At 45.2% G+C, this 21233-nt stretch overlaps 1 protein-coding gene across 22 annotated transcripts in view; it reads right to left on the bottom strand.

Annotated features, from left to right (window-relative positions):
• The window catches only part of MACF1 (microtubule actin crosslinking factor 1), a 416995-nt gene that overhangs the window by 241422 nt on the left and 154340 nt on the right, over positions 1-21233 (bottom strand). For all 22 annotated transcript variants that reach the window (XM_077482044.1, XM_077482062.1, XM_077482048.1 and 19 more), the window contains 8 exons: positions 20777-20904; positions 20592-20685; positions 17962-18116; positions 13715-13982; positions 7663-7791; positions 7363-7440; positions 6148-6309; positions 5852-5956 (listed from right to left, as the gene is read on the bottom strand). In XM_077482044.1, the coding sequence (XP_077338170.1) occupies positions 5852-5956; positions 6148-6309; positions 7363-7440; positions 7663-7791; positions 13715-13982; positions 17962-18116; positions 20592-20685; positions 20777-20904 (1119 nt within the window). The remainder of the gene's footprint in view (positions 1-5851; positions 5957-6147; positions 6310-7362; positions 7441-7662; positions 7792-13714; positions 13983-17961; positions 18117-20591; positions 20686-20776; positions 20905-21233) is intronic.

Below are 21233 nucleotides of genomic sequence, written 5' to 3'. Positions count from 1 at the left end.
TATGTAACCACAAAAAGGGAGTCTGACCTCCGAAAAGATTCCGTGGCTGCCAGATACACCTGAACCGCTCAAACCACATTCAAGGCATGCAACGCAAATTCCTTGGGATGAGCCAGCTTGGGACACAAGGAAGGCAACACAATGTCCTCATTCAAATGGAAGCCCAAGACAACTTTAGGTAGTAACGATGGACAGGAACGAAGAACCACCTTATCTCTGTGGACCACCAAATAGAGAGTACAACAGGATAATGCCACCGACACCCTATGGGCAAATGTAATAGCCACCAAGAATGCCACCTTCTGGGTCAACATAGGCAAGGGAATCTCCCAAATATCTCAAATGGAGGTTTCTGGAGAACCGAGAGCAAATACCATGGCAGCAAAAGAGACTGTACAGACGGAGCCACATGTCAAACTTCCTGAATGAAGGTGCGAACTAAGGAGTGCATGGCTAGGGGTCACTGAAGGAAGATTACTAAGGCAGACACCTTCCCCTTAATGGTACTCAAGGCCAACTTCTGCTCAATACCCCGTTGCAGAAAGGGCAAGATTGGAACGACAGAAAAGGAGTGAGGACTAGTGGCAATCGTCTCACAAGAAATGTACGCTTTCCACATACGATGGTATATCTTGCTAAAAGTCTACTTCCTTGCCTTCAACATAGTAGGGATCACTGATCCAGAAAAAACGCTCTCCCTCAGTACCTGCTTTTCAACAGCCAAGCCATCAAATCCAGAAAATGTAAAGCAGGGTGGAAAGCTCAGCCCTAGAGGCAACTGGTCCTCTCTGAGAGGTAGCCCCAAAGGACATTTACAGCCACCAGAATGACTAGAAGATCTTTGCCTCAATCCTTCGCAGGAACCACAGAAGAAGCTTGAGAAGAAGGTGGTATTGGCCTCACAGTAGCACTAGGACGACTGCGGCGTCTACCAGAGGAACCTGTGACTGAGGCACGAACCTTGGTATCTTCCTGTTGAACTGAACCTGCTGAAGGAGTGAAGGAGCCACGTACAGGCCTGTGCAAAATGGAACTGCCTTGAAGGTGGACACCACCAGGACCAGTACCTGTATTAAGTCAGGAGAGAAGACTGCCTGTGTGACAGCAGCCAGCAAATTACGGCCTGTGGTTCCCAAAGTTTGAGCAGGGGACTTTGGGTAGTTCAGATATCACCCAAACCTTTGCAGGAATTATAGCCGCACAAGGAGACTCGGGGCCTAAAAACCCAGAAACTGAAAAACTCTGCCACTTTTCTTTGGTACCCCCAAAAGGATCATTTCATGGATCTCCTTGAGGTTCACAAAGGAGGTCCAAGCGAGGAAACCAGCAAAAGATGTGCCACCCACCCCAGTTATGGGTGAGGGTAGACCTGTAGACCTTCGTGCGAAAGGGGTTTGATCTGTTGGTCCAGAGAAGCCAGCTATAGGCTTACCAGATCAAGGTTGCTTGGAACTTCCAGGGGAAGACTTGAAAGATCTATTTCCCTCACCTGCAGGCCCGGAAGCACAAAACAATTTTTTTATGGGCTGAGGAGGGGGGCCCGCATTTGTGCCAAGGCTCCTTGCCTTTCCCAGACTTTGGCAGGAAGGTACTCTTCCCCCTGTGAGACCCTTAATGATGTCTTTCAAAGGCGATCGCCGTGAAAGGGCAGAGATGAGATGAGAACTTTCTTGGAGGCTTGGTCTGCAGAACAATTCCTAATCCACAGCTTAATCACTACCAGTGGAACTTTTAGCTTGGACAGCACGGGAGCCGCACCCAAGGATGCATTACATATAAACTGCACCCCCTGGGCCAACGAGGCGTCTTGTGTGTACCAAAGGGACAGCCACGTCCGTGGCCACATCCTCCATTTTTAAAGTCTCATGCACTGCAGTAACAAGTGCGTCCACCAGCATTTTCTCATTTGCTGCCATGACCGTGGAGGAGTCATCCTCACTATCGGATGGATCAGGGAGCGTGGAATCAAGTCCCACTGGACAGGCCACATCCATCATGGCACCAACTCAGAATTCGATGAGACAGACTGAGCAGGAGAAGGCGGAGGAGGCTTCCTGACAGGTCTTTGCCCACTCACCATTTCCACTCAGGATACAAAGGGCTGTAGGACTGCCAACAGCGTAGTTATGGGAAGCTGGGGTTTCCGAGGGACCTGATGCCTCCATGGAGGATGCCAGTGGGGGAGATGTGATCCTGAGGATCCATAAGGATAAGGGGGACCCCACAGCAACAAAAATGTTTTGGCAACGCTAAGGACCCCCTACACTCAGGACAATAGGCCCTTGCTAGCAGAGAGAGGGACTCCCAAAGACTCCCCACTACCAAGCCAGAGGAGTGCCGTATGTTGGGAACCATCAGCTTGCCACGTGTGTCCATACAGTTCACTATATCCGGTAGAGGAGGAAGAGGAAGGAAGGAGGAAGAGAAGGCCTGGAAAGGCCTGGCTTTGCCTGCCTCCAGCATCATGTCAGACCAATGCAAAACGTCCGCCGTGACATCACAGGCTACAAAAACATGGCCGTCCAGAGACCAAACCAAAGGAAAAAGGGCACCCGCTGCTGGAGACAAAAACCACAAGAAAATGGCTGTCATGTGCCCACGAGACTCCCTAGGGGAAAGAAAAAACAAATGGGTGAGAAGCTGACTGCAGGGGAAAGGCCAAACACTGTAAAATGGCACCGGTGCGCACTCTGCACTGGGACTACACCCCCCTCCCAAAAGGTACTGCAAACCACAAGAGCCCCCCCCCGGGAACATCCACAGAGGGGGGATAAATAAGGGGGGACCCAGCTTAACTGAGGGATTTAGGATGGGAGAAGGAAAACCTACAGGCAGGTCCGATCGTCCCTGGAGGGTACCCGTGTCCACCTTACCCCGCACAAATAAGGAGAGGGGGGACTGTACTTCCCAACTCCATAGATGAGGGTGTCGCTCCAGACAGAACCCCTTCCCGCCAAAGTGGGGACTGTCGGCCAGGGGGGCACTGTGACTCGGACCAGAGCGTGGTCATACATTTAACTCGTGGGCCAAGCCTCCATCCATTGAGGCTATGTCACAGCCTACCTAGCACGTAGCTGCAATCTGCACGTGCTCACTGCCCGGACTTGGGGCACCACTGGATCTAGATATCCAGCCTGTCCTCCAGCTCGGCAATTGATTGTATATCTTCCAGGAAAAAAAAAAAAAATGAAAAAATGGAAGGAGAAAAAAATTGCTAGGACCAAAATATCCCAGCAGAGAGTCTAGGTCTTTACTCCTAACTAGACAGAAAAAAACTGAATGCCTATAGCAGGGAGGGGGGTTATATACCAGCTGAGGACAGCCCATGGGCATAGCCAATTTTTTTGTTCTGCCTAATCCTACTCCTGCAGAGGTCGATGTAACCCTATAGTCAAGATTAATGAAGCGCTGTGTTCATCAATGAACTAAAGAGAAAAGAGTATCTTACAGAGTCAGAGGGGTTGATTTACTAAAACCAGAGAGTGTAAAATATGGTGCAGTTCTGCATGGAAACCAATCAGCTTCCAGGTTATTTTGTCAAAGCCTAATTGAACAAGCTGAAGTTAGAAGCTGATTGGCCTCCATGCATAGCTGCATGAGATTTTGCACTCCGGTTTTAGTAAAATCCCAGAGTGTCTCAGAAGTAAAGATTGCAGAGGTTCGCTTGTAATATTTCCTCCTTCCCGGTCCCGTCCCCCCCTGTATGACTTTACCATTAGGATCAACAGCATAACCATTGGTCCCTCCACACAAGCCAGGGTGCTTGGCGTAATCCTTGACTCCGACCTCTCCTTCAGCCCCCACATCCAATCACTGGCTAAATCCTGCGGCCTTAACCTTCGCAACTCCAGAATTCGACCCTTCCTAACGACACCACAAAGCAACTTATTCATTCCTTGATTATTTCCCGCCTTGACTACTGCAACTCTCTCCTTAATGGCCTACCCTTACGCAAGCTATCCCCCTTCAGTCTATTATGAATGCTGCCTTGGCTTTTTACCTATTTTATTACATGAATTATATGTGATGGATCAGAACACAATAGTCTAAGCTGGTGAAGTAAAAGTAGAAAAATATATACATAAAACTATTTTTGAGAAATAAAAAAACTGATAATTGGCATGTGTGTGTATGTATTCACCCCCTTTGTTATGAAGCCCATAAAAAGCTCTGGTGCAACCAAATACCTTCAGAAGTCACATAATTAGTGAAATAATGTCCACCTGAGTGCAATCTAAGTGTCACATGATCTGTCAATACATATACACACACTTTTTTGAAAGGCCCCAGAGGCTGCAACAGCTAAGCAAGAGGCACCACTAACCAAACACTGCCATGAAGACCAAGGAACTCTCCAAACAAGTAAGGGACAATGTTGTTGAGAAGTACAAGTCAGGGTTAGGTTATAAAAAAAAAATATTGAAAATCTTTGATGATCCCTAGGAGCACTATCAAATCTATCATAACCAAATGGAAAGAACATGACACAACAGCAAACCTGCAAAGAGACGGCTGCACCCCAAAACTTACGGACCGGGCAAAGAGGGCATTAATGAGAGAGGCAGCACAGAGACCTAAGGTAACCCTGGAGGAGCTGCAGAGTTCCACATCAGAGACTGGATTATCTGTACATAGGACGACAATAAGCCATAAGCTCCATAGAGCATGGCTTTATGGCAGAGTGGTCAGAAGAAAGCCATTACTTAAAAAAAAAAAAAAAAAAAAAGACATTTTGAGTTTGTGAAAAGGCATGTGGGAGACGCCCAAAATGTATGGAGGAAGGTGCTCTGGTAAAATTGAACTTTTTGGCCATCAAAGAAAAAGCTATGTCTGGCACAAACCCAACACATCACATCACCCAAAGAACATGCTGTGGGGATGTTTTTCAGCAGTTGGACTGGGAAACTAATATAAAAATAAAGTTGTGCTAGAAAATGTGAAATGAGAGTGAATATCATAGTGAAAACATGAAAAAAAACCTCACAACAAAAAATCTAATTAAACCCATCAATTGAATTGTCCTTTCTGGTTTACATGTAATAAAACACAAAAAAATAGTGATTCTAATGTCCTTGATAGGAATACACCAGATGAGAGAGATATTCAGACTGGGAAACTGGTCGGGGTTGAGGGAAAGATGGATGGTGCTAAATACAGGGATATTCTTGAGCAAAACCTGTGCCACTCTGTGTGTGATTTGAGGCTAGGACAGGAGGTTCACCTGCCAGCATGACAATGACCCCAAACACACTGCTAAAGCAACACTTCAGTGGTTTAAGGGGAAACATGTAAATGTGTGGGAATGGCCTAGGCAAAACCCAGACCTCAATCCAATAGAAAATCTGTGGTCAGACTTAAAGATTGCTGTTCACAAGCGCAAATCATCCACCTTGAAGGAGCTGGAGCAGTTTTGCCAGGAGGAACGGGCAAAAATCCCACTGGTAAGATGTGGCAAGCTCATAGAGACTTATCCAAAGTCACTTGGAGCGAAGATAGCCGCAAAAGGTAGCTTTACAAAGTATTAACTTTAGAGGGGTGAATAGTTATGCACATTGACTTTTTCTGTTATTTTGTCCTATTTGTTGTTTGCTGCACAATAAAAAAAAAAAAAAAACATGGTCCAAGTTGTGGGTATGTTCTGTACATGAAATTATGCAAATCCACAAGCAATCCATGTTAATTGTAAGCTGTGAGGCAACAAAACACAAAAAATGCCAAGGGGGATGAATACTTTTGCAAGGCACTGTAGCATTTTAAGTTTGTGGTGCTCAGATAAAGTTTAGTTCTGCTTTAGCCACAAAGCCATACAAAAAAGCAAACATTCTTGTTGCCAAGTAGCGCTTACACATACCTCCACGGTTTGTTTTGCTGGATGATTTTCGAGGGACAAGAGTTCAGCTGTCTCTTGCAAAGACTGGATAACATCCTGCTTCTGTTCTAGCTCTTCAGTCAGTTCCTGGGGAATATAAAATAATGTTTTTACTACCTAGACCTTCAAATTTCAAGGCAATGCCAAGCTCAAACCCAAATCACACAAGATGGCTTGCTGTGATAAATACACAAAATTAAACAGGGAATATGCCAGTTCAATCATGCAAAGAGAAATTTGACGACATAAAAATCTGTATTGTTTCAGGTTAAACTTACAGCAAAGTATTCTTTTTTTGCCTCCATGTTAGAATTTCCATCACTCCAGTCATAAGCCAACTCCTCCTCTTCCTTCTCATTTAGCCAAATAATTTGTGCAGTCGCTCGAGACACAAACTCATAAAGGCTCTCCAAGTGACGTAAACGGGAACTACTGGTCTCCTACAGCACAAACAGTAGTGATTATACAATCTTTAGGCCATGACAAAAAAAAAAAGTGTCATGTCACTGGACGATTTACCCCCTTTCACAACCAGGCAATTTTTGGGGGGCGATATGGCACTGCGTTATTTTAACTGACAATTGTGTGGTTGTAAGACATTGTACCCAAATAAAATTTATGTCATTTTTTTTTTTTTCACAAATAGAGCTTTCATTTGGTGGTAGTTGATCACCACTTTTTTTTGCACTATAAAACAAAAAATAAAACAATTTTGGGTGAGGAGAAAAAAAAATTAAAAAAAACAATATTTTTTAATTTCTGCTATACAAAATATACAATAAAAAGTGTTAAAAAAATGTCTTCCTAAATTTAGGACAATGTATAATCTGCTACATGTTTTTTGGCATAAAAGAATTCAGTAAGCGTATATCGATTGGTTTATCCAAACGTTATAGCGTCTACAAACTATTAAATATATTTATAGATTTTTTATTTATTTATTTTTTCATACTAGTAATGGTGGTGATCAGCAACATATAGCGATATTGCAGTGGACAACTGACACTTTGCGCGAACTGATACAGAGATCAGTGCTAAAACTATGTACAGTCACTGTACTAATGAAACTGGCTGGGCAGGGGTTAAACATTTTGCAGGGACACAAAATCCATACCTTCCCCCCTGTCAGAACAGAGATCTGCCTTGTTCAGATCTCCGTTCTGTCTCTGCCTGAGAATCGGTGGGTGCCGGCAAACATCCATTGAACAGCACCTTCAGATCGGCTTTTGTTGTGAATAGTCACAGCAAAAGCGGCACGCCCCTGCGGGTAGAAGTGCAAAAAAAACTCGGATTGCGAGTAACTTTGTTTACGAGCGTTTCGCAATACAAGCTGTTTTTTTTAATCGAATTGCGAGGGGTTGTCTCGCAAGACGAGCAGGATTCAAGCCTCTGGGGTGTGCAGTACTGTATGTGGCCAGAGGTGCCCAAGAGTGTTATTCCAACATTCCCATATAGTGAACATCAATCAATACATCAGTACATCAAAAGCTTACCCTTAGTTTGCAGTACTGCATTTCAAGCTTGCTTAAAGTCTCTTTATAACTACTGCGAAAATTTGGAGACATTTTAACCTGTCAAGACAGAAGTCCGTGAAACATGAACGTTTGGGCCACTCATTCTAAATTAATAATAAAATGGAGAGCGAATAATAAATATCACATATAAAAGAAAATCGTGCAAACATTAACTTGCCTTTTAAATTATGTTATCTTGTATATGGTCCTTAGCAAAATCCTTAAAGCAGTTTGTGCAGCTTTACAGTAGTAATTACTCATTCACAATGAGACACTAACCTCGTAGCTTCTAGCTTCTCGCAGACTTGAGTTCAGCTCCTCCACACTTGCATGGACTTGGCGCTGAATTTCCAGCTGTGACTCCACACTGGGAAGATCACTGCCCCACTCGGCTCGCTCCAGTTTCAACTGAAAAATTGAGTATCATTCAGTGAGATGAATAATAGGATTTTTTCATCATACTTACCTGTAAAATCCTTTTCTGAGTATATCATGGGACACAGAGTCAGGCTAATATTCATTATCTGCTGGGACGTCCCAGAGCAATAGCCTTGAGGGGAGGGAAACACCCTGCCAAGCAATAGCCATCAGAACTTATACAGCAGTCCGCAGTACACTGCCCAGGAGGTTCCTACACCCCTGGTAGAATGAGCTCCCACCCTAAAAGGGAGGAGCTTTATGTTTTAGACTGTAGGCCTGAATGATTGACGGAACCAATTTGCAATGGAAGCCATGGAAGCCCCTCCCTTCTTGAGTACTTTTGTTTTAAGCAAAAAAGGGGTCTGATCTGCAGATAAACCTTGACTGCCCAGACAACATCCAATGAATGCAGTCGTCTCTCTTCCGCCGAACGAGGCTGAGAGAAAAAAGGCGGCAAAATAATGTCCCGATTTAAATGAAAGGCCAACACCACTTTTGGCAAAAAGGACGGAACAGGTTGTAAAACGACCCTGTCGTGGTGAAAGATCAATTATGGTTCTCTGCACGAAAGGGCCGCCAACTCCAACACCCTTCTAGCTGAGGTGATGGCCATCAGGAAAGGCTAGCTTGCGTGACAGCAAGTCTAATGGAATTTCCTTGATAGGTTCAAATGGTTGTTTTTGTCACACAGACAGCACCACATTCAAGTCCCAAGAACACATAGGTGACCTAATGGGGAGGGGAGGGAGAAGCAAGAGAGTTGCCCCTTGTATAAAGGTTTGCATCCGTGAATGGGAGGCTAAAAGCCATTGGAAGAATACTGATCGGGCCAAAACTTGACCTCTGATAGTACTCAAAGCCAATTTGATTTCCACAGCTAACTATAGAAAAGAGACAATTCTCCCAATCACGTATTTCCGAGGATGCCATTTTCTGGCTTCACACCAAGCAATATAAGTCTTCCAGACCTTATGATAAATTTTCCTAGTGACAGTTTTTCTAGCATTCACTGGGGTAGACACTACTGGTCCCGAAATGCAACAGTCCTTTAACACCCTGGCTTCAATAGCCATGCCGTCAAATTTAGAGACTGTAAATTGGGGTGGAATATAGGACCTTGAGACATTAGATTGGGGCGACGTGGAAGCGTCCAAGGCCTGTCTATTGTCAGTCTCACAATCTCTGTGAACCAGGGCCTTCTGGGCCAGGCTGGTGCCACCAGAATGACTGGAACACCCTCTCTCCGAATCCTGCACAACAAATGTGGAAGGAGAGGGATCAGGGGGAAAGCATAAACCAGGGAGTACTCGCTCCATGGAGCTATCAGAGCATCTGCTCTGATTGCCAGAGGATCTCTTGTCTGGGACACAAATTGCTGTAGCTTGTTGTTGAACCTGGATGCCAATAGGTCGACCTCTGGCCATCCCCAACCCTGGCAAATTTCCTGGAGCACCCCTGGGTCTAAGGACCAATCCCCCAGGCAGATCTGCTGGCGGCTGAGATAATCTGCCTTCTCTACTCATGGGATATGGACTGCTGACAGAATCGGCACATGTCCCTCTGTCCAGGCTAGGAGCTGAACGACTCCTGGTATCACCCTGGTGGTTTATATAGGCCACTGTAGTGGCATTGTGGGCCTGAACCCTGATGGGACAGTCCTGAAGCTCCACCGTTCAGTACCGTAGGTCCAGATGTAGTGCCAGTAATTCCAGTACATTGATGGGCAGGATCTGTTCTGTCCCTGACCATTTACCCTGAGCTGTGAGCCCTTCTAGGGTCGCTCCCCAGCCTGAGAGACTGGCATCTGTAGTCAGTACTCTCCAAGTTACCGGGAGAAATTATTTTCCCTTTCTTAGGTTCTGATCCTGCAACCACCAGTTTAGGCTTAAGCATGCCTGAAGAGATAAGCACATTGGATAATCCAAGGCTTTTCCTCTTCTGATCCAGGCCAACAAGATGTCTTGTTGAAAGGCCTGCAATGGAACTGGGCATAGGGCACTCCCTCGGAGGAGAATACCATCCTCCCTAGAATACTCATATAGAGCTGAATGGAGAGTTGTCTGGTGCCCCTTATCTGACGCAACTGAACCTTCAGGCACAGATACTTACAGGTGGCAAGAATACTCTTGCTTGAACAGTATCTAGGATCAGACCTAAATACTTTAAACTTTGAGCTGGTTTCAAGGCTGACTGTTCAGTATTCATGATCCTGCCTAAGCTTTTCAAATATCGCACTGTGCATATTATGCTCTGTTCTACACCCTGTGATGAGTGATCTTTGAGCAGGAAGACGTCCACATACCTGAGCACTAGGATTCCTTAGGCCCTTAAAAGACCTTGTGCTAGGACCTTTGTGAACACCCGGGGAGCTGTAGCCAGCCCAAAGGGTAGAGCCACAAACTGAAAATGACGTTCCTCTAATGCAAAATGTAGGAACCTCTGGTGAGGCTGAAAGATAGGTATGTGTAAATACGGGTCTTTTATGGAGGCTAGGAAGTCTCCCTTTGGAGTGAGGCTACTACTGAGCGGACAGATTCCATCCGAAAGGACTGTATCAGTAGATACTGGTTCAGGGATCTTAGGTCCAAAATGAGCCTTGTGTCCCCATTTGGTTTCTGAACCATAAACAGGTTTGAGTAAAACCCTGTGCCTCTTTTGGATACTGAAACCGTGACAAACAATCCTTGATGCACTAGATTATGTAGTGCCTGAAGCAATACATTTCTTTTTGGAGGATCTGAGGGAATGCTGGATCTTAAAAACCTCTGAGGGGGAACCCCTTGCAACTCCAGCTTGTAACCGAGAGATATAATTGAAGTGACCTACTCGTCCTGAATTATTGCTCTCCAAATGTCTGCAAAGTGCAGCAGCCTTCCCTCCACACGTTGGTGTGGGGGCGTTCCCTCCAAAAGGAGGTCTTGGTGCTAAGCAAAGATGTGCAAACAGCACTTGCAGAGCCCGCCAGGAAGACGGCACTGCACAGTGCTAATCACAGGCAGTGAGACATTGTCCCTATGCATGGCTGCAGAGATCGGGAAATATCTCACTGCTTGTGATTAGGGCTCCGCAGTGCCAACTTCCTGGCGGGCTCTGCACGTGCTGTTTGCGAACACGCCTGAGCTCATTCTTAGTGCTGAGTTTAGAAAGATTTTGGACCCAGGGCTACTTATGGCCCTAGCGCCCTGTTGGTGGCAGAATCGCCTTGACGCTGAGACATTAGAGAAAGCAGTCCCTGAGGTTTTAAACAAGGGATGTCTGGTGCTTTCCTTCACAGGAGGTAGAGAACTCTTCCCTCCGGAAATCTTTTGGATACATTTGTACAAATGATCACCAAATAAACATTCCCCATGAAAAGGGAAATCTGCCAATAACTTTTTACAAGGAAGCTCGGCTGACCAGTTCTTAAGCCACAAGTCTGCACATATGTACAAACGAGAGAGCCAAAATGAGAAACCTGCTGTAATGAATCCTTTAAGGCGTCAATAGCAAAACACAGTTCTCGAAAAATATCCATTGTACTTTCAGGCAGATCATCCTCCTGGTTAGGCCATTTGACCTGATCCTTTACGGACTGGCAAATACCAATTGCTGCAACAGCTGGCTGAATAGCTGAACTGGCTAAAGAAAAGGAAGCCTTTAATGACGACTCCAGTTTATTGTCAACAGGGTCTTTCAAGCCCTGTGCATTATCCACTGGACATGTTAAGTTCTTGTTTGAGGAAGAGAATGCTACATCTACTGCTGGCATGCTCCATTTTTTAACAAAATTTTCATCCATGGGATATAAAAGGGAAAACCTCTTATGCCGTGTACACACGAGCGGAATGTCCAACAGAAAATGTCAGACGGAATCTTTTCATTGTATATTCTGTTTCTGTGTATGCCTCATTGGACTTTTTTTTTTTTTTTTTATTCTGACGGACCTAGAAATAGAACATGTTTTAAATGTTTCCGAAGGAAACAATTCCTATTGGGAAAACCATCTGTATGCTGTTCCAATGGACCAAAAATGACACATTCTCTGAAGCAAGTACGAGGTTATTGGCTACTGGCTATTGAACTTCCTTTTTCTAGGCCCGTCACCATGTTCTTAACGATTGGACTTCGGTGTGATCCTGTGTACGCACGACAGTTTCAGCGGAACTCTTCAGAAAAACCTTCAGAGTTTATTCTGATGGGAAAACCGGTCGTGTATGAGGCATTAGGAGGAACAAAAATCCTATCAGGATGTTCCAAATCAGCAAACACCGCCTGTTCCAACTGTTGGTGTAGGGGGAAAGCCTGTACAGCCTGAAGAGGCCTCAGGTACCCCAAGAGGATCAGGGGGCCTCAGTCACCGCTGCAAGAGGCAACTTAAAGGCAGAATGAACAAATTCGGTCAGAGTCAGGATCAAAAGCATCTGAGACTAAGAGGCAGATATTTTCTTGTCCGGATTGCTCAGAAGCAGACTCATCTGCCAGGCCCACCACCGAATCCGGAGCTTTAAGCTCTTCCACATCTTCAAACCATTCCTGCTGCAGACTAGGATGCTCAGGGGAAGGAGATAGGTCATGCTTCCCACTACCCTGCGGGGTGGAGGCAAATATGTCAACAATCCTGTGTTCTAACCCGGCTAGGGCCGAGGACAGTTCATCCTTGGTGATAAAGGGTGAAGCAGCAGCGTTGACTGTAGGCACAATATCAGATATGCCCAGCGGCTCAGATTGCCTGAAAGCCTCTGGTCTTTCAGGGGATACAACACTAGGGATACAACTAGGTTCATCGGGTACTAGGCGTGCCCTTCCCTGTAGTGTTAGTCCCGTGCCTCTTTTTTGAAGACATTTACCAGCCACAAAAAGAGTACTTGTGTGTGGTATTAAAACACCTCAGTAGGGAGACCCTTTAAAAGGGCTCGCCAAGCCCCTATGTAACAATCCTGCTAAGCAACTTTAGCCTGCCAAGCAACATTCAGTGATTCACGTGACCCGGGTAAGGAAAAATTAACCGCTGCAAGTGTCTGTTCAAAGCCTGCTCTGTGTCCCACAGCCCCCTTCTGGAAGCACGCACGTTTGGCCTACACAGCCTAAATAAGCTGGGTATGTACGGGAACGTTCTGTGCATAAAAAACAGCCAGACACAAGCAAAACAAATAAAAAAAAATAAAAAAAAATGGTACACTTTGCAAACACCCACAGCTAGCCCAAAACTCCCCTGTCTGGTCACCGCACACAGGTGTTCAGCCTCTAGCTAGCTTAATTGATTGTTACAATCACTGGGACAACCCACAATAATAACTAAAGGGGTTTCACTTACCCATCCAGGTACAGGGCAGCTTAGAAACTAAGAGCCCAATCTTCACCCTCCCCGGCATGTTCCTGTCACTTGAGGATCTTCAAGGACTGGGTACCCTTTTCATGTTTAGGATCCTCTCCCTTGGACCTGTACAGCCCCCTGCAGGAAAGCCTTAGAGCTGTGGTGTCCAGGATTCCACTTTGCAGGGTCCAGCGACCGGAGGCCGCATTGCAGGCAAAACCTTGCAGGATCTTGAGTCTTTGTTGCGAGGTACCATTTATCTAAGCATATAGAGCCTGTGTCAAATAGATCTGATTGGTCAATCCCTTGATTCATTTAAGAACCGTTTGTGGGACAAGAGACCTGGAGCTCAGAGAGCTCAAACAAACCGTGCCATCCACCTTGCAGACACTGGTAAAAAACGAAAGTGCTTCTAGTGTGGGAGGGATTATATAGGGGATCACTTCCCATCTAAAGACCTTTGGACCTAGAGACCTAATGAATATTAGCCTGACTCTGTGTCACATGATGTATGAAAAAGAAATCACAGATATTCTTTCTATACCACATGGATCCTGGTTCAGTTGGTCAAACAATATAACCAAGAAAATAATTATCTCCGTAGACTGATTAGCTCACCTGCATTTCTTCTACCCATGCAAGAAGCTCATAGACAAATCTGAGGCTACCCTCATCTTCAGAAGATGACAGCGTGAGGAGTTCTGCTCTGCTCATTGGTTTCCGAAACCATGATGTGGAAGAAGGTGCTGAAGTATTAAGGGTTTGCTGGTGAGATGTGTTCTTGGATGTGGAAGTTTGTAGATCGGAGTTGAAGAGGTTCCCTCTCCTATACAAGTTGGAGTACTCAAGCCTGAGTGTCAGAAGTTCATCCTGAATCCTCAAAACTCTAAAAAACAGACAATAATTATATTAATTTATACGGATCTAAAAGTCAAGCAATACCTTTCAAAAGTAGTATTAGCTTCGCTACCTCCAATTCTCCCACTCTTCACCCCCAGATGGTCCAATTTGCACTAGAGGACCCCCTCAGATCGGACTGTGCCAGGAAGCTCACCTCGCAACCTATACACTCATTTGATAATGACCTCTCTTCCTACTCTAGAGAACAACTGAGAAATCAATGGTTGTACGACATCCCAGACTTTGACCACGATTGGAACGACATCTGGGACTTCCCTTATATCTCCCTTGTCTAAGAGATCGATTGATCCAGTTCAAGATGGTCCACTGTGCATATTTTACCCCACACAGACTACAAAAAATTAATCCCAACTCCCCCTTTTGGTGCTGCCGTTGTGGGGGGGACTCCCAGAGACTTTGCCCATATTTTCTGGACTTGCCCAGCCATTGCTGGGTACTGGAAAGAGATGTTAACTTTCATAACTCAGGTCACCACTATACCATTACAACCCTCTATGTCAATTTGCATGCTGGGCTTGATAGAGAATTTGATTTCCACAGTAGCTGGACCCACTCTAGTTGGATTACTTCTATTCTATGCCCACAAAGCCATAGCCATCAGCTGGTGCAAACCTACTCCCCCTCCTCTTTCCCCTTGGAAACAGCTAGTCAACAATAGCTTACCCCTGTATAAGGATACATATGCTAATAGAGGCTGCCCTCAAAAATATAATAAGATCAGGTCCAAGTGGCTGGCAGGCCCAGCCACTGCTGCTGACACACTAAAATAAACCCGGCATCTCGGATACACCTTGCCAAATGCTAGTCGTATACTGCTGAAATATGATGTCTTGTTTTGATACGTACATCCAAGACCTATGCTGAACCATCACCTCAGGAGTCAATATGTTATAGTCATCGAGATGACCCATACTATCAGTTCTGTTTTGTATACCCGATTGTCAGAAAACGTGTCCCTTGCAGGGGCCACCCCTTATACCTTTCATAACCAATGTATGTTATTTTGTGTTCTGAAAACCAATAATTTTTCAAAGTAGTATTAGCATCATTCCTTTTTATATACATGCAAATTGAGTCAAGCTGCCTCACCATTGCCATCAATGCAGCAGCCTCACCATTGCCATCAGTGCAGCCTGATTGCTGCCCATCTGCAGCCTAAAGGGGACAGGGATGTGGGCGGGATGAGCGCTGACAGGTTACATAGAGTGAGAATCTACTATGATAGAACAGTGGTCCAATGGTGGCCCAGGAAACAGGACTTCCTATTACAGAGGTCACCAAGTAAACAGGAGATTCTCACTGTATGTAATCTGACGGCACTTGTCCCCCCGTCCCCTCCAAGGCAGCTAAAATTGAAGTATTGGCGTATAACACGCACACGCTATTGGCACCCGATTTTCATGGTAAAAAAGTGAGTGTTATATGCCAATAAATACAGTAATTGTAGCCATCAAAGTACAGAAAAAAGTAATGTTTGTTAGACTTTTTTTTAAATCTATGCCTTAATTTTCTGTCACTTTCCATATTTTGTTTGCATGTGCCAAAAGTCAGAGTGCAAACTGTGTATGGTACTCAATCAGCTTCTAACTTCAGCTTGTTCGACTAAGCTTTGACCAAAAAAAAAACCTGGAAGATGATTGGTTTCTATGCAGAGCTGCACCAGATTTTACACTCTCGAACTTTAGAAAATCAACACCTATAGTTTTAAAGCATGCTCGGCTCTGCGCTTGCATATAAAGTCAACCTTTAACACAGTATTGCAATACTGAAGATAGTAGGCATCCCAGAGAGATACTGCTAACTGTTATAATTATAGTGCCCCATCACCCCCATGATGTGCTTTTGGGGCCTCCCAAATAAATCCTAGATATGGAAAATGGGTGCGCATACGTATACAAACCACCTCATCTTACAATGCAATGCTAAGTGTTTGTACGATCAACTGTGAGTCTTTCTGGAAAGCCAGTATTTGAACAGAATCTTCCAGGGTGAGGATGGCATTAGCAGGGTGTCTACTATCCACACCTTTCATTTGGAAGGCCAATTTACAAGTTTAACTCTGTTTACAGGTCCTTACCAAAAAATAACAATTCCAGTACTGTAGCTAGTATTTTTAAAGTCTGTAACTCTTGATAAATTTATGAAGGCATGAAAACATTTCATGTATATCATATCTTAGGAGCCATTTTAAACAAAAGCAATTATGTCACATAAATATGTGTCCACCGTCATTTCCCTTAGCGCACATGTATAAATAAAAATTGTAATACGAGTAGCAGCTGCTAATAAATTTCACATAAAACCATAAAATATGCTTTGTCTACCAAAATAGAAAAAGCTTTAGCAGAGCTGCCATAAAATCTCAAACACAAAGTCATATGATTCCTTTCATCCAAGTGAGGTGTTAATTTGAACTCTCATATAGGGGCAGGAAACAATGATCAAAGTTGCTTCAAAAATCCCATCACCACACCTCATGGGGAACCCGACAAGGCGAGCCCATCGTTGGTCATCTCCTGACTCTAATCCTACAATAAAATATCTAGGGCTTCATTAGTTACAGAGTTACGCTATGAGACGAATTGTTTCCTTTGCTGGGTACTTCTGACGAGGGGAGGTTCCTTATATCTGACTCCTGGTGGAGAGGTTCCCTGTGCTTAAGGTGTAGTGGATACCTGTTTGGAGGAGGATTCCAGCTGGACAAAGTGGTTGATTCCAAGGCGTGATTTAAACTTACATCTGGCGATTGTAAGACCTATAGGAATTGGGACCCCACGCGGTGTGGTGATGGGACCTTTGAAGCAACTTTGATCGTTTCCTGTGCTATATTAGAGTTCAAATTGACTATGAACTCACTTGGATGAAAGGAATCATATGACTTTGTGTTTGAGATTTTATGGCAGCGCTGTAAAAGTTTTTTATATGTTAAGACCTATAGGCTTGGCTAGTAAGGCAGTCTAAAGAGAACTAAGAATGAAGGCTGGGAACACAGGAGCCAAATATCGGCCAGTATCAGTCTATTCAACAGGAACTGGCAACATTAGGTCACTGTGTGTAGCTCTCATTCCGACAGAAGCCATTCCAATGACCGGCTTTTGTCAAAGGGACATGCTGGAAAACCAGAATCTGATCAGAGCTCACAATTAATGGCTGTGAATGCTGATCAATGTGCTCTGGAGAGAGGGCAGACCACCTTTTAGAAAACAAAGGCACAGCAGGGGAGATCGGCAGATTAACATCTAGTGTGTTAGTATGGCGATCTGTCAGCCTTCTTTTCGTTCAACCCGCTGGGTTAAAAGGAAAAAAAAAAGCTTTTAGGCGTGAACCTGGCTTAAAGAGGGCCGCCACCTGAAAAAAAATTATTAAAAGCCAGCAGCTACAAATACTGCAGCTGCGGACTTTTAATAAATAGACACTTACCTGTTCCAGGGTCCAGCGACGTCGGCAGCAGATGAAGAACAATCGCTCGTCTCTCGGCTGCCCCCGCCACCATCCTCTGTCAGGGAATCAGAAAGTGCTATTCCCGGAAGTGGGTATCTGCACCCCCCCTTCCCCCTGAAAGGTGCCAATTGTGGTACTGGTGGGGGGGGGGGGGGGGGGTTCCAATGAGCAGAACTTCCACTTGAGGGTGGAACTCCGCTTTAAGAGTATATCGATGTCAGACCAATCAAAAGAAGATCTCCAAGAAGTCACTATAGGCCATTGCACTTTTTGCCCTTCTATGTGAAAAAGGCCACTACTGCTAAGACTAAATGGCACACAAAAGTTATACAAAGGTTTCAGGGAAGAGTGCATATAGCAAAGTCTTTGTGTTCCTATCAGATGAAAAACATTCTTGATGTATCACCAAGGCCATAGGACACATTAAACACCATGCATTTAGCACTCATTTCCTCATTAATACTCATAACACTCTGCCAAACGACTCACTTATTGTGTATTACCTGAAAGCTAATTCCTCCACCTGGAAGTATTTTTCATCTCTCAGGATCTGCACATCTGCCTGCAGCTGTCGCAGAACACCTTCACTCTCCTGAAGGAAATGGAGCACCTCTTCCTCTTGCTGAGTTTTCTGGCCACATTCAACATTCGCGGCATCCTGAAAAATGTCAAAATACCACCTTAGGAATTGGTAGAAAAGAGATTAACCTTACAGCAGAAAAATTTATTAAAAAGGAACTGCAGTCTGCTCACAAATATTTGTGATAAAAACACCTTTGCCATTCTGAAGCTTCCCTCAAACCACTTTGCATATTATTTTTATACATACTGGGATTCTGTATTTGCCAAATATACTGCAGAAATCTCCCTCCACTAAGTTTGGCTGCAATCATTTTAACTGTGGGCACTTTCTGGATTTACACAAAGGCACACCTCAAGCTCTGCAGCTCTTGGCCCTCTTGTGACTCTTCCTCCCCCGCCCCCTTTCCTGGAAAACTCTAAAGCGAGTGAGAGAGTTGTGCATGATGTCATAAGCCTAAGGAAATGGGCTGTATAAGGTATTTATTGGCAGGAAAAAGCGTTCCTCTGTGCAAGGCATGAGAGACATCCATATGCCTTGCACAGAGGAACGCTCATCCGACAAGGAAACAGGTTCAGGGGCTTTACTCTGAGCTTCCCCCCTTGGTTTACCCCTCGTGGATGGGACGAGGTACTCTGGGGTGCAGCAAAGATACTTGTTACTAGGGATGCACCGAATGGGTTTTTTGGTGCCGAAACCGATACCGAAAATGAAAAATACACTAGGGCGAAAACCGAAACCGAAACAGCACCGATACCGAAAATGACTGTTTTTAAAAAATATTTTTATACAGGAGGTGGTCAGAGACTGGGGACATGGTACAGGAGGTAGTCAGAGACTGGGGACATGGTACAGGAGGTGGTCAGAGACTGCGGACATGGTACAGGAGGTGGTCAGAGACTGCGGACATGGTACAGGAGGTGGTCAGAGACTGCGGACATGGTACAGGAGGTGGTCAGAGACTGCGGACATGGTACAGGAGGTGGTCAGAGACTGCGGACATGGTACAGGAGGTGGTCAGAGACTGCGGACATGGTACAGGAGGTGGTCAGAGACTGCGGACATGGTACAGGAGGTGGTCAGAGACTGCGGACATGGTACAGGAGGTGGTCAGAGACTGCGGACATGGTACAGGAGGTGGTGGTGGTCAGAGACTGCGGACATGGTACAGGAGGTGGTCAGAGACTGCGGACATGGTACAGGAGGTGGTCAGAGACTGCGGACATGGTACAGGAGGTGGTCAGAGACTGCGGACATGGTACAGGAGGTGGTCAGAGACTGCGGACATGGTACAGGAGATGGTCAGAGACAGAGGACATGGTACAGGAGGTGGTCAGAGACTGGCGACATGATAAAAGAGATAAGTGCAGCCAGCGATTCCCCCCAGTGATGCAGCCAGCGATGCCCCCTGCGATGCAGCCAGCGATGCCCCCCAGCGATGCCCCCCGGCGATGCCCCCCAGCGATGCCCCCCAGCGATGCCCCCCAGCGATGCCCCCCAGCGATGCAGCAAAGAGAGCCGTCTGGTTGAATAGAGCGCCGGGAACATCACAGCTTTAATTTCAATAGCTGTGTGTTCTCCCTCGCGCGCCGTCACACACAGCCCCTCCCCCTTGTCCAGGCACTTTGATAGACAGATCACCCGTCCAATCTGGACAGGTGATCTGTCTATCAAAGTTCCCCGAGCAAGGGAGAGGGGCTGTGTGTGACGGCGCACGACAGAGAACACACAGCTATTGAAATTAAAGCTGTGATGTTCCTGGCGCTCTATTCAACCAGACGGCGGAGGCTCTCCTGCGCTATACACCCCCATCATGGGCGGCACCAGGGACGGGGGCGGAGTTCCACCCCAGGCCCCACCCCATTTTTGGCCGTTTTTTTCCTTTCGGCAAATTGCCGAAAAGGGCATTTTCGGCCAATATGTTTCGGCGGCTGAAATTTCGTTGCATCCCTACTTGTTACTGTACCTCTAATTGATTACGAAAGTAAACTGCATTACCCCTGTGTTCAATCCTCTCTCCCCCTCACGGATATTGTTTGGGCAAGATGTTCCTGGATGATAGATGCAGGATAATACAGACTTGCGCTGCACTTCCTATATATGGAAACATCAGCCCGGTGATACATCTACACGTACTTTGAGCTATTCCTCCATGCAAGATATCAGAAATATCAATATGTCATCGAATTTATGCGCTTCACCCCTGATGAAAGTTCTGTGATACCAGCAACTAGAAACGCGACGGGTATTGGTGATATAAGAAGAGTATTTTAATTATCTATTCTTTTTGCTTGTTTTATTGAGTCATGTGTTTGTGTACTTGTAGACAAACCATGTAGACACTAGTGGTCTGGGTGTTTGTTTGGTTATATTTTGTATTCATGCTGTAACCACAAATAAAAGTGTATACGTTTTAATTTTTGATTGGCGTTGGTGGTCATTTAAAAATCCCACCCAATTAGGGTTTTTTCTTCTTTTCCAATCTATCAGGGATGCGACCACCTCGTCAAATTGTTTGACCCATTGTCAGCCCCCTTCTATTATATCACTTACTGATTGTAGTGTATTCCTTGCTAGCGTCAGCTTTTCTTCACAAGTCAGGCAACCATTCTGGATCTTGTTCGCAATGTGCAGGAGCAGTTCAAGTCTGAAGATGAAGAACAATCCATGGTTACTCAATGTATACATGAAAAATATGTATATATGAAAAATATCAATAATCACACTAGAAAACCTACCTCTCTACTGCTGGTCGCAAGACTTTCTCCCTCTCCAGCATAGATAGTATGAGTTTTCCCCACAGTTCCTCCACATCATTAGGATGAAAGGATGGCGGGAGCTTGATGCGGCCAAATTCAATCCAAGTCTTATATAGGTAACAAAGTGAAAATATAAACAATTAAATTCACGTGTAAAATCCACTATGCCTGTAAAATATAACTAAATGCTAATGGGCATTTTATTTCTGCCTCTACTGCTTGTAGAGGCAATGGCTCCCATGGCTGTGTCTCTGCCAATGAGGCGGCAGAGAGCCGGAAGAGCGGCAGTTCTCATGCACATAACTGGATCGAGATGAGGCTCTGGTAAGTATTGGTCAAAGACCACAGTAAAAAGCAGCATAAAACATTGATTAAAGTGAAATCTAAATCTTTTGTAACGCCTAGTACACACGGGCCATCGTCCTGTTCAAAAGAA

The sequence above is a fragment of the Lithobates pipiens genome, unplaced genomic scaffold (assembly GCF_037356315.1).
Source record: "Lithobates pipiens isolate NorthernLeopardFrog02 unplaced genomic scaffold, aLitPip1_a1.2 Scaffold_16, whole genome shotgun sequence".
NCBI lineage: Eukaryota > Metazoa > Chordata > Amphibia > Anura > Ranidae > Lithobates > Lithobates pipiens.
The sequence above is the reverse complement of the archived record's forward strand: the minus strand, read 5'-3'. Positions and strand labels throughout refer to the sequence as shown.